Source organism: Sarcophilus harrisii, chromosome 6 (genome assembly GCF_902635505.1).
Source record: "Sarcophilus harrisii chromosome 6, mSarHar1.11, whole genome shotgun sequence".
NCBI lineage: Eukaryota > Metazoa > Chordata > Mammalia > Dasyuromorphia > Dasyuridae > Sarcophilus > Sarcophilus harrisii.
Genome location: NC_045431.1, coordinates 233,285,628 through 233,299,597, shown reverse-complemented (window position 1 = coordinate 233,299,597; position 13,970 = coordinate 233,285,628). Strand labels below are relative to the sequence as shown.

Genomic DNA, 13,970 nt, shown 5'->3' with positions numbered 1-13,970 from the left:
ATCCCTTGTTGTTGCTATGTCAAAGCTTTATATGAAGAAAGGACTTGATAGTCATATGTTTGGTGTTCTTTTACTAAAGACCTACTCCAGTAGCACAGCGGTAGCCTGGCTTCTAGAAGCCTGTGCCAACAGAGCACAAATGGGCAGAACCAACCAAAGTAGAAATTTGTGGGGGGTCTGCTGGCTGACTGCCTCGGGTCTTTGTGGAGGATCTGCCTCGCTAATGTCAGACTAGCTCGTCACCAAGCTTGGGTGCAAATCATTGAATTTTTCAGGGGTCAGAACTCGCCAAGATCGTTTCAGTCACAGAGAAGCCAAGAACTATGTCAGCAGAGGAAGTACCCATCCTGACAAAATCACAGCTCCTTGGAGTTTGGCCAGAGGCCATGGCCAGGATAATGGTCCCCACAAGTATTTGTGTAAGTAGAGAAGATGACCTATCCCAACTTCTAAGTCTGTCCATTTTCTCAGCCCCCCCGGGTTCCTATTTCACCAGCTCAAGAGTGGGAGGCAAACGAGGACTGATCAAACAACTTTCTGTCAACTTACAAGGCCCAGAAGATGATACCCTGCTGTTTGAGTCGAGATTTGAGAGTGGGAATTTGCAGAAAGCTGTGAGAGTGTGAGTAATATTGAAAAGGGATTTCTGGTGGGAATGGTGATTGGAGGGGCAGGGGAGAATTTCCCGCAAGAGTGGGATGAAATTTAAGATTATCTCTTAAAAGAAGGGTATAAATAAAAGGAAAAGCTGTTATTTACCATATTTCCTAAGGACATCTTGCAACTGGAGTTTCTTCATTCTCTAAAAAAAAAAATTAAAAGAGCAAGTTACTCCAGCTGCCATCCCCCACCTACCCAGCCAAGCTACAAATACAGCCCTCGTTCAAACATGTGGCTTTTCTCTCACTTCAGTGTCTACCTTTGAGGTCAACCATTTTTCATGTTCTAATTCCAGTCTTCCACATGCTGTAGTCATTTCCCCATCTGTCCTCACAAAAATAGAAGCAAATAAGGAATAAAGTCTTTCAGTTATCCTTAAGAAATCAAAATTATATAACTCCAGTTTTACATTTTTGAAGTACATGGTTTGTTCATAAGTTTTGAAAGGAGACACCAAAGTGCAGTTGAAAGGGGCCTGCATGTGGCCTCCAGATGGAGGCCTGGGGTTCAATGCTGACTGCCATAGACTGTACAACCATGGTGAATTATTCTAGACAGAAGTCTCAGTGAGTGACTACGTGAAGATGCTCACTTCTAATGCAACAACAAAATTTCCCAAGAGCTTGCAGACCACCATTGAAACAATAACACCGGAAAAAGGATACGTGTGTGTGTGTGTGTGTGTGTGTGTGTGTGTGTGTGTGTGTGTTGGGTATGTTGGGTTGGATTGGGTTTGGGGCTGAGACATTATCATAACCTTACCTCAGGAATTACAGAGTTCCTGCACTTCTGACCTGAACCAGTTGGTCGAGGACTTAAAGGCCTAAGCAAGTCTTTTCAGTCAATCAATGAATCAAGGACTTCTCACACTTAGTGTGAAGGCTATAATAGACTGATTAATCCCTCTGACACAAGGAGCAAAAATAAACAAAACAAAGCTGGTCCTTGCCCTCGAGGGCAACTGATGGACCAGTAAGTAGGAAATAGGGCTAGGAAGAAGGGTTCAGAGCCCACCAGGCCACTTAGCTGGATGTAGACTCTTAGGGAAGCCTCTTGGCTGCCCTAGGCTTAGGCCTTCTCTGGTTTTGTCCCTTGCAGAAACACCTATGATTATGAACTCACTCTTCGAACCGATCTCTACACTAACAAGCACACTCAGTGGTTTTATTTCCGAGTCCAGAACACCAGGAAGGAGATCACCTATCGCTTCACCATCGTCAATCTGCTAAAACCCAAGAGCCTCTACACCATAGGGATGAAGCCGCTCCTGTACTCCGAGGTGGACGCCCGCACCCAGAACATGGGCTGGAGGCGAGCGGGGGACGAGATCAAGTACTACCGGAAAGCTGCTGAGGAGGGACAGCCAACCTTCTATTGCCTCACCTGGACAGTCCGCTTCCCACACGACCAGGACACCTGCTACTTTGCTCACTTCTACCCCTACACATATACAGATTTGCAGTATTACTTGCTGACGGTGACCAACAATCCCATCCAGTCCCAGTTCTGCAAGCTCAGAACTCTGTGCAGAAGCCTGGCGGGCAACACTGTCTACCTGCTCACCATCACCAACCCATCCAAGACTTTGGAAATGGCCGCAGCAAAGAAAGCAGTTATTCTGAGTGCCCGAGTTCACCCCGGGGAGAGCAACGGCTCCTGGATGATGAAAGGATTCCTGGACTTCATCCTCGGAGACTCTCCTGATGCCCACCTCCTCAGGGACCTCTTCATTTTTAAGGTGGTTCCCATGCTAAATCCAGATGGGGTGATTGTGGGAAATTACCGCTGTTCGCTGGCGGGCAGAGACCTGAACAGGCACTACAAGACCATCCTGAAAGACTCCTTCCCCTGCATTTGGTACACCAGGAATATGATCAAGAGGTGAGGAAGACGCTTGGAACCCATTTGTACAAACGGTCCCATTGGTTGATAAAAGAAAGCTGGCTTGAATGAGAGGCTGGGACCACGTCCCGCCTTGTGCCCCAATAGCCCCCAGCTGGGCTGATGGATTGGTCAGCCAAAAGTGACCACGCTCAGATCACACAGGGTGCTTCTGGTTTTGCCATGAGGCCCTCCCCCTCAGAGATCCGGGACCTAGTGGAGATGAGCAAATGAAAAGAAAATAACTGTGAACACACTCTGCAGACTCCTTAAGGGCCCACTAAACCTGTCTGTAGACAAGGGTTGGAGGAAACGGGGTCCCCCGGCAGGGTGGGCAGCCTCGTTAGCCTGCCCGGGGCCCATGGAGGCTGGGAGGGAGAGGACACATTGGCACAGAGCAAGAAAGCACTTCATACAGAGGACACAGGACATATGTGGTCTCTGGAGGGAGGCACGAGCCAGCTAAGGACCACAGATATTTAGCAGATGTGTTTGCTTTGTCCGTCATTGCCATCACTGGGCCCAGATTACCCAGAGCACTTCCTCTCCCTAATGTGCTTACTCGGTATTCTTTTATACTGCGATCATCTGTGACAGCCATCTCCCTTAAATGGACTATAAGTTCTGTGAGAGCAGGAACTGTGGCTTCCTTTTTTTTACTATCTTCACTCAGCACCTAGCTCCATGTTTCATACATGTTAAATGTTTATTCAGTTTTTTTGTTATTGATGCACTTAATGTGCCTCTTTCCCCAGCTCCATCTCATCTCTCATCTTCTTTCCACCTCTAGTTCAGAGCATAAGACTTCAAGTTAACATCATTACTTCTGAAAAGGGCCTATCATATAATCCTTTCACAGTCTCTGTGACACTTTAGGTCAGTACTTCCTTCTCTGGTCAAGATCTCTTTAATACTAGAATGTGAGTTCCTTCAAGGTAGGAATAGCCTCTCTTTATAAAAGTGTTTAACTAGCCCTTAGAATAGTATCTAGCAGTTCATTGATTCATTTATGTGAGTCACTGATGGTCTCTGGGAAGATAAGGGAAAAGCCATACCAACTTAACTCAGCAATTATTTATCACGTGGCTTCAGTGTGCAAGATATTCCCAGGAACTGAGTACAGATCCTGACCTCAAGGAACCTAACAGAGATGGACAGATGACATGTTCTAATAGACATCAAATAATAAAAGGGGATGATGGGGCAAAGATGAGAGCTGCTTGGGGTGTATCTAATGAGACCTTGATTCTGTAGAGTCCTTGAAGAACGGGAGGTCCTGCTGTATTGTGATTTCCATGGGCACAGTCGCAAGAACAACATCTTCCTGTACGGCTGTAACAGCACCAGCCGCAAACAATGGCTTCATGAGCGAGTCTTCCCTTTAATGCTGAGCAAAAATGCCCCAGATAAGGTAAGCCTGGGAGATAATTTTCTGCTCACTCATCACAAACAAGACGATCTTTAAGGCCCCTTCCAGCTTTAAGTCTTATGATAAGAAAGTTCTGTTTTCTCTGTGGAATTTTCATAATTGCCCCTATGTTTCATGGACTATTCTGGTAGAAGTAAGTCCCAGCAAAAACTTCTTTAGGGTTAGAAGAGTGTTTCCAAGTGAGGTTCCAGAGAATCACAGTACCCACTTCTCTTGGGCCAAATGTGTGATGACCACATTAGCACCCTGGATACCTTAGAATCAGCCGGAGTCAGGATAAGCAAAAGTCCTTAGTCTTTATTCTTGGTCATTAGAGGTAGGATTGAATTGGATGGAAGCAGAATCTCCATGACCTACCTTCTTCATCTCCCGCCCAGAGTGACCCTGGGCTAAGTCTTCCTCCACCCCCTACTCTCTCCTACAATTCTCTGTATACACCAATTATCGAGCCAGCACAGGATAGTGAGAAGGGCCATTTTCCAAGCATATGCTTATACAATATTGTCCAATCAGTAATTAGTCTTAAGTGCTCGAACCCGACCTCAGTACATCGATTCAAGAGTTTCAGCCCTTTATGCAAATGCTTATGCTTTTAGTAAGTGAAAAGCTCTTAATTCTGTGTGGCACCAGAAGAAGAAATTACATAATAGATAAGCCAGTAAATTCTTAAGGTTATATAATCTGAAACACCCTCATACCTGCCTCAAACTTCCAAATAATAAAAAGGCCACTCAGGAATTGATAAAAGAGGCTTCAGATAATAAAGCATGTTTAGAAGCAATTCTGCCGATGAGAGAGATGCATATGATAATAATCTGCAATAATTTGAAAGTGAAAATCCAATTTTTTTTAGATCTATAAGATGATCTTTACTAAATATGCAGGATAAGGAAGCAGTTGGTTGAGTTCTCCTAAATATCTAATCTGATGTTTGATCCTGGTGAGGTGACCCCCTAGAAAGTCTTACATTTGAACCACAAGTTTGGATAGGTCCTACCAGGCTGATAAAGATCTAGAGAAGAGGCCTGGCAATGGATTCTCTATCTGTGACCCAAAAGCCAGACTGTCTGACATTGACATACCTTGTTCTCGCCATAATTTGGACCAAGATCTCATGGAGGCCACTTAGCTAAAGTCTCTAGGGGGGGCTGTCATCTGTATCAGTTGAAAGAATAGCCACATCACTGAAAAAAATAGATCTTTGACAAGTAACTGGTTAGAATAAAAGATGTTTTTGGATGGTATAGACCTCCTCTATAAAATTATCTCTTCACATACTCTGTATGAACTAGTAGAATGTGGACAAACACCACTGTGAAACATGGAAGTATCTGCTGTTTTCATCTGTAAAATTGGCAGGGACTCAACATGAAGAAGGGATGAAATTTGGTTTTTTTTTTTGGGGGGGGGAGCTAGAAAGCAGAACCAAGGCAATGAGTAGACACTATAGAAAGACACATTCAAACCTAATGTCAGGGAAACCTTTCAGCTGATCCAGATGATCCTAAAGAAGGATGGCTTGCTCCAAAATGGGACGTGTTTCCCCTCTTTGAAAATCTTCAAGGAGAGGCTAAATATCCACTTGTGCCATCTTTCATAGTGGAGATTTCTTTCCAATTGTAGATTGTTTTGGATGCCTGCTGTGATCCCTCAGATTCTGTGAGGGATCCAAATTAATCTCCAATAGAACTATGATTTCTATGGTCCCCCCCCCATCATGTTACATGATTCTATGCACAGTTCAAAATGCTGTGCTAAGCAACTCTAGGAATAAGAGAATTATGTAGAACATCAAGTTCTATAGCATAGCTATAAGATACAATATATGACATAAAATGTGAGAGAAGGTCTTATCAAAGACTGTTATAGTCAGGAACATTGACACTAGGGGTTGAAGTTGAACAGGACTTTGAGGAAAGAAATTAGTGGGGAAAGTGCAGAACCCATTCAAAAGTGGGCATCCATGCAGAAGATACCTTTGGGGAGGGATGTGAGTAGGCCAGAGGGGCCAGGTAGTGAGGCCATGTAAGGCAGATGCTTTGGGAAACACACTGGGGCCCAAGGAGAGTGTCAGATGATAGTGGAGAGATTGATTTCGGGGTAAAGGGAGTCACATGATCAAAAAAAAAAACCAAATTTTTGAAGAGGTTAAAAAAAATATTTGTAACATCATAAAGAGGCTGTATTCCCATAAGGAAGTCAGAATTGAGGATGGAAAGACAAAAACAACTTATTGTTGAGTGTTCTTGACTTTTAGTTGTCCACTAACTGAGTAGCTGGATTTCTCTTCAGTTTTCCTTCCGGAGTTGTAATTTTAAAGTCCACAAGTGCAAAGAAGGGACTGGACGGGTTGTGATGTGGCGGATGGGAATCCTGAACAGCTACACTATGGAGTCTACGTTTGGAGGGTCAACATTAGGTAAGGACTCCTTTCCCCCAACAGTATGAGGACAAGCCAAATCCTTGTAGAATTGTAAATCCTTGTAAAGATATGCATAATTTCATTATTGTTAATTTACTTTAACCTGAGGAAATGTTTTGCCATCCTCCTGTCATCTGAACTAACACTGATAATAAAAATGAAACAGAAGCTTCTTAGGAAATATTGGCCTCCCCCAAAGAGAAAGAAATGCTGTATTTTCGTGAGAACATATTTTGTATTTAATGGTTGACAGTTTTTTTCAAAGATGTTACAAGGGAGTCCACTTTGAAATGTCTGCTAAACAATTGGTAATGTAGAATTAAAAATCAAGAGAATGAGATATTGCACTTGGATTTAATGATTTGATATTGGTTGTCATAGAAATGATAAGGAAACTTATGGGATCATGAGGAGATCAGTGAGAGATTGATAGGGAGAAAGAAGAGTGAGCACAGAACATAGGGAAACAATAGCCATGCTTAGGGGACATGACCTGGACAAATTCTGTGTTCCAAATTTTTCTCCCTCCTTCCACCCATCTCCTCCCCTAGACAGCAGGTAATCCATTATAGATTAAACATATGCAAGTCTTCTAAACACATTTCCACGTTTATCTTGCTGCACAAGAAAAATCAGATAAAAAGGTGAAAAAAATGAGAAAGAAAAAAGCAAGCAAGTAAACAACAACAACAAAAAAAGGTGAAAATTGAGATCCACACTTAGTTCCCACAGTCCTCTCTTTGAATGCAGATGGCTCTCTCCATCTTAAGTCTGTTGGAATTGGCCTGAATTATCTCATTGTTGAAAAGAGCCAAGTCTATCACAGTTGATCATCACATAATCTTGCTGCTATGTACAATGTTCTCTTGGTTCAACTCACTTCACTTACCATCACGTCATATAAGGGTCTCCAGGCCTCTCTGAAATCATGCTGCTGCTCCTTTCTTATAGCATAATAATGTTCCATTAAATTCATATACCATAACTCATTCAGCCATTCCCCAACTGATGATTTTCAACTCAGTTTCCAGTTCCTTGTTACTGCAAAAAGGGCTGCTACGAAGATCTACTAGAAACACTGTTGGATCAAAGGGTATGCACAGTTTGATAGCCCTTTGAGCCTAGTTCCAAATTACTCTCCAGAATGGCTAGATATATTCACAATTCTACCAACAATGCATCAGTGTCCCAGTTTTCCCACATACCCTCCAACATTCATCATTATCTTTTCCTATCATCTTAGCCAATCTATGAGGTGTGAAGTAGTATCTCAGAGTTATTTTTAATTTGCAGGAAATGATTAACAAATAAATCCACAACAAAACATAGCTAATATTACATTTTAAAACTAAGTCAATATGTAGCTCACAGGGATCTTTATATATGGATTTGTGGCCCCTGTTTCTAGTTGATTTTACCACTACTGGTCTGCATGAGTTAGCCAAAGAGTGGTTTAGACAGGTGGCAGGGGAACTAGAGAGAAAGGTGTTTTCAAAGAGGAATTACTGGATTCTTCTATATCACCCTGATTCAGCAAAAGACTTTCAATCACTGATGTCCATATTTTTCTCCAGGCAAGAAAAGGGATACTCATTTTAACACTGAGGACCTGAAATCCCTTGGTTATCATGTCTGTGATACTCTTCTTGATTTCTGTGATCCTGATCGCACTAAGGTAAAAAGCTCTGTTTAGTCAGTATAGAGTCAAAAAGAAGATTCTAGTTGTAATGTAAAAGCCTTGATGAGTATTCAGAATGTGTGGAAAAGCTGCTTTCTGTCCCCACAACTCAAAGATCTTCTTCACTGACCCATTTTGGAAGCAGCCAAACCCAGGCTATTCAGTACAGACTTGGAAGCAAATTTACCCCCAATGTGGAATCATTAAATGATGCTAAATATATATGCTCAAAGTGTAACAAAAGATTCAAACCCCATGAGATTAAAATGGGGAGAATTTCCATGTTGTTTTTGTATCCCCAATTACTTATTACTTTAATGTCATTGAGGGCAGGAGCCACATTATGTTTCCACTTTGTACCTCCTCCAGCACTGAGCACAGTGCTATGCATACACTAGGCACTTAATGATGTTTGAGATAATATGTATTTTTTCACCTCTCCTATGAGTGAGTACATTTTAATTAACTTACCAAGTATAGAACTGTGGAGTAACAGATAATAATGTGTTCATAGACATACATTATATATAATATACATATCAGTATTGGGTGTGCACACACATATATGTACATATGTATGTGCATATATCTCCCACATTGCTTGAAAGCAAAATACAAACTCAGAAATATTTTTAGCAGCACTATTTTATTTTTTAATAGTATCTTATTTTTCCAAATAATGTTAAAATAATTTTCAACATTTGTTTTTGTAAAACTTTGTATTGAAAGTTTTTTTTTTTTCCCCTGCCTCATTCCCTTCTCCCTAAGACAGCAAGCAATCTGATGTAGGTTAAATATGTAAATATTTCCACATTTGTCACATTGTGCAAGAAAAATTAGACCAAAGTGGGGAAAAAACCATGAGACAGAACACAAACAAAAAGGTGAAAATACTATGCTTCAATCCACATTCATTCCCTGTAGTTCTCTCTCTGGATGTGACTGGCTTTTCCATCACAAGTCTGTAGGAATTGCCTTGCATCACCTCATTGTTGAAGAGAGCCACATCTATCAGACTTGATCATCATATAGTCATGTTGCCCTTGTGTACTATGATCTCCTTGTTCTGCTCACTTCACTCAGCATCAGTTCACGTAAGTCTCCCCAGGCCTTTCTGAAATCATCCTGCTGGTCATTTCTTATAGAACAATAATATTCCATAACATTCATATACCACAATTTATTCAGCTATTCCCCAACTGATGGGCATCCACTCAGTTTCCAGTTTCTGGCCACTACAAAAAGGGCGGCCACAAACATTTCTGCACATGTGGGCCCCTTTTCCTTCTTTTAAGATCTCTTTGGGATATAAGCCCAGTAGTAACACTGCTGGATCAAAGGGTATGTACAGTTTAATAACTTTTTGAGCATAGTTCCAAATTGCTCTCCAGAATGGTTGGATGCATTCACAATTCCACCAACAATACATCAGTGTCCCAGTTTTCCCACATCTCCTTCAACATTGGTCATTATCTTTTCCTGTCATCTTGGCCAATCTAACAGGTGTGTAGTGGTATCTCAGAGTTGTCTTAATTGGCAGCACTATTTTAAAAGCAAAAACTTGAAACAAAATAGCTGCCCATCACTTGGGGAATAGCTAAAGAAATTGTAGCATATGGCTGTAATTATTATTGCACTGTAAAAAGACTATTAGGAGGAAAGCAGAGGCTTGGAAAGACTCAGAACCAAGAGAACAATTTACACAGTGACTGCAATCACACAGTGGAGACAGCATTGAAGGACGTCAGAAGTCTGCTTGGTGCTGTGACTAGTCCGCTTTCTAAAGGGCTGACAGTGGTGTCTTTCTCTTGCCTCTCCACAAACAAAAGGTAGGTGGGCCATAGATGTAAAAAGAGGCCACTCTTCCCCCATCCTGGTTGGTTCACTTCACTCTATTTCTGTGTTGAAGAGGAGGATCCTGGGGATTTTAGGGAAAGTTTTGGGAAGTGGCAGTGATAGAAAAAATCAGTAAATCACTCTCTTCCTCCCCCCACCCCCACCCCCGTGTCTATGTCTTTATCTCTTTATCTTATTTTAAAAGAAGAATGCTCTGGTGTTCAAAGGGCAAACAGGGTTGAGTCAGTTGAGAAGGGAAGGGCCCTACAAGCAGGGAGATCTTGATGAGAGAAAGTGTAGAAGTGGAAATGAGCAAAATTGTGGAATCCAAGTTTTTAATCCAACATTCTTATTTTATAGATGAGAAAATTGGAGTCAGACAGGAAAAGGACCCCTCATAGTGGCAGCAGTCAGTCGAGGCAGGGACTGTCCCAGGGCCTCTTATTCCAAGGCCAGTGACCTCTTAAGTGTGTATGTGCCTCTCTTACTGAGTTGTTAAGGGCAAGTAGGGAAAATAGGAAACTCAGGAAATTGCAATTAAAGTCACAATTCTATGTAAATTTTAATAATCATCACTCTGAGTAAGTCAAAGATGAGGTCTCTCAGGATCCCCTTCTCCCACTCTGAGATCATTTCCCTATGAACAGAGAGCAACCCCAAGGAGATATTTTTTCCGCTTTTCCAGGATATTTTTTTTCTCTTCCATCTATATCTGGGTATAAGATGGCAGGCTCCCTGTTGCCTATGGCTACTTAACTGTTTCTTAAAAAATTGCCTGGGCTGTGCATCCCCCTCCCCACCATGATGGGGTCCCACCCAGCACTCTTGCAGCTTTTTAGTCAGATCAGGAGAGCAGTACCTGAAAATTGAATAATTCAAATCATTTAGGTAATACTCTACTTTATGAATTACATGTTATCAGGAAATTGCATTTTTGCACTGCACTTCCCAGACTGCATTGGGCTGCCCTATCTAGAGTTCCTTCCCTAGTTCTTCTGCCTCATGGGTATGTGGAGTGTCAGTGGCTGTCAGTGGCCCGGCATTCTCTACCCGCCCTTCCCAGTGCTTCCTTGTCATGGTTTTGGGGTTGACCCTTCTCCTGCACTTTACCTGCAGTCCATGTCCAAGTGCACTAGGAGTGCTCCCTGGCACCTAAAGCTCACCATCTGTGCCCAAACTTGCCCTTCCTTCTTCCCCTACTTTTGGTGATGATGACCTCTTCCCATCACTGAGAAAGTTCGGACCCATCCCTCCTTGGGTCGCCCCTGCCATCCAGTCCCAAAGTTCTGCTTCCATCCTAGATTCCCTATCTGTCTCTCTCCTTTCTTTCCCTAATACCCTCATCCTCATTCGAATCCTACTTCTGCTCTTCACTGCCTGGATGACCCTGGGGAAACCCCTTCACTTCTGGGGAATTTCCTACTTATAAAGTGAGGGAGTTGGATCACATGACTTCAGAGGTCCCTTGCAGCTGTAAAACTTAGGACCCCCTGGCCATGTTCACCCTCAGCTGGACTCTAGTTTCTCACTTTTCCAATTTGTTGCATCATTCCCAAAAGAATTGTCCTATGCCAATGTGGGACCAAATCACTTTATTGCTCAAAGTGGTTTCCATTACCTGCTGATTAAAATACAGTAATTAACTTGCCATTCAAGATCCTCTAGGGTCAGCTCCAACCTATATATTTTAAAATTGTGCTTGTTTTCTATTAACAAGGATTTAAGAGGTCAGGAGAGAGGTTAGAGTTAGTTACATAGATTTTGAAACTCATTAGCATCCTGAATCCAGGGGAACTGATGAGACTTCACTAAATGAAGAAGAAAGGGAGAGAAGAAGGTCCAAGATGCTGCTGATTCCTGAGTGTGATCCGGACTAAAATTCAGCTAAAGAGACAGGAGAACCAAGACCAAGCAGCGTCCCAGAAAGCTAGAGAGAAGAGGGCGATCTGTCACATTCATGGCTGCAGAGGTCAACAGAGGAGATAAGCAGGATGAGGACTGGGAAAGGCCATTGGATGTGGAAGCTAAGAGACTTTGGAGGAAGAATGGTCAGCTCAAAAGTCAGGCTGCAGAATTTGAAACTGATGGGGTGCCTACCAATTGGGGAATGGCTGAACAATTTATAATATGAGAATTTAATGGAATATTACTGCAGATAGATTCAGAGAATCTGGGAAGGTTATATAAACTGAATCAGAATGAAATGAGCAAAATACCAGAAGAAAAATGTATACAATAACTGCAACATTATAAAGAAAAATAATTTTTAAGGAATTAGGAACTCTAATGCAGTAACCAACCCCTAATCCAGAAAATCAGTGATGAAGAACCTTTTCTCACCATCTGACAGCGAGGTCAAGGACTCAAGGGACTGACTGAAAGATCATTTTGGACATGGCCAGTGTGTAAATTTGTTTTACTTGATTGTCTTTTTTGGTTGTAATGGAGGACTTTTTTCCCACACACATACACACAAATCCATTTGGGGCAAAGTAGCGGGGATTCAGAGAAGAGAGAGAGACTAATAATAGGAATGCTTAAAAAGACAGAATGAAAAAAGGGCCATCATGGAGCTCATACAAATAAAAAATATGCAGAAACAAGCAGGAGGTTAGGAAGAGAACAGAGAAGCAGGACAGATTTGAAACTGACATGGTGAGTGTATTATATATTTTTAAATGTAAGCTATGATAGTGGAGTCACAACTACGTGCACAATCCTTATTCTGTTGTGTGCGTAGAAGTGATCATGTGTAGTGATGTTTGTCAAGAACAGAAAAAGGAAAAAAGAAAAGAATAATTGTATTGTGATATGCACACTAGATTTTGGAGTTGGAAGGAACTAAAGAGGTCCAGTTCACCCCCCTCAGTTAACAAGAGGAAAGTGACTTCCAGAGATGGGAAAAGACTCTCCCAGTGATCATACAAATAATAAACAGGAGCCAGATTTGAACCGAGATTTTTTTGACTCCCAAGTTCAGGGTTCTTTCCACTAGTACTTCCTGTTCCACAGTTCCCAAATGCATCTGTTGTCAGCCTGAAAGTATGAAAGGCATAATTTAGGAACTTCATCATTCTCAGAAAGTGATTTTTGTTTTCAGAATTTGATGGTGCCTTATTTTGTATGGTCATGGTATGGAAGAAACTGTAGGTTCTTGAAGACCATGTCAATGAAATACAAGCTCTGCCAATCAAGTAGAAAGGTCCTGAGTATGCGCATGACAGTGGACTCTTACGTCTGTAATCTAAGAACCAGAATAAAATTGTGCTCCTGGAACTAATTCCAAGAGTTGGAGAGGTGACCAGTATCTCTCTAACATTACCCAACATTTAACAGCAAATGCTCCCTCAATGAGTGCTTATGTACTAAACATTACCCTTAGGAAGTGAAAGACCAAACACAGGAGTCATAGAGATTCAGGTAGGGTGAGTTGGAGGATTTGAGTTATAGCCAGCAGGGCAGCCAAATGGGGCAGTGGAGGAAGCACTGCCCTCGAGGCAGGAGGATCTGGGTGCAAATGCTGCCTCAGACACCTGACACTTATTAGCTGGGTGATCCTAGACAAGTCCCTGATCCCCCACATTATCCTTGCAAAAAAAATAATAATAATAATTACAACTAGTAATTGGATGAAAAACTAGTACCGGAGTAGAATGCGGGCTAGACAATGCAGTTTCATTCCAGTTGAGTAATCTATTCCTCCAGGCCTGAAGAATTTCTGTTCCTTCACACTGATAAAATACCATTCTCCATGGAAGGGTGAAAAAGAAAGATCGTGGGCAGCAAGGAAATTTGAGGCTATATTTCTCTGCCTCATGTAGGCAAAAAAATACTTCTGCTGTGACCTTTTCAGCATGGCTCTCATTCTTCAGGTGGTTTTAAAGACTGCATGCTAAAGGAGCTCATACAAAAGTTAATCAGCCAAGACTTCCACACCTAACTTAGTCTTTCATGCCCTCATATTCGATCCTTGGGAGTAACTCAACCTTGACAGACCATCCTCTCTCCTCACCCTCCCCACCCCCATGATCTCTGCTGACTATTTGTGGGGAAAACCTGTGATA

At 42.1% G+C, this 13,970-nt stretch overlaps 1 protein-coding gene across 1 annotated transcript in view; it reads left to right on the top strand.

The window, feature by feature from the left end:
* Nucleotides 1-13,970, top strand: part of AGBL2 (ATP/GTP binding protein like 2) — a 60,127-nt gene that overhangs the window by 24,181 nt on the left and 21,976 nt on the right. Inside the window, 6 exon segments of the mRNA XM_031943134.1 lie at nucleotides 276-419; nucleotides 553-622; nucleotides 1,759-2,541; nucleotides 3,796-3,952; nucleotides 6,263-6,389; nucleotides 7,967-8,067. Of these exon segments, the coding sequence (XP_031798994.1) occupies nucleotides 276-419; nucleotides 553-622; nucleotides 1,759-2,541; nucleotides 3,796-3,952; nucleotides 6,263-6,389; nucleotides 7,967-8,067 (1,382 nt within the window).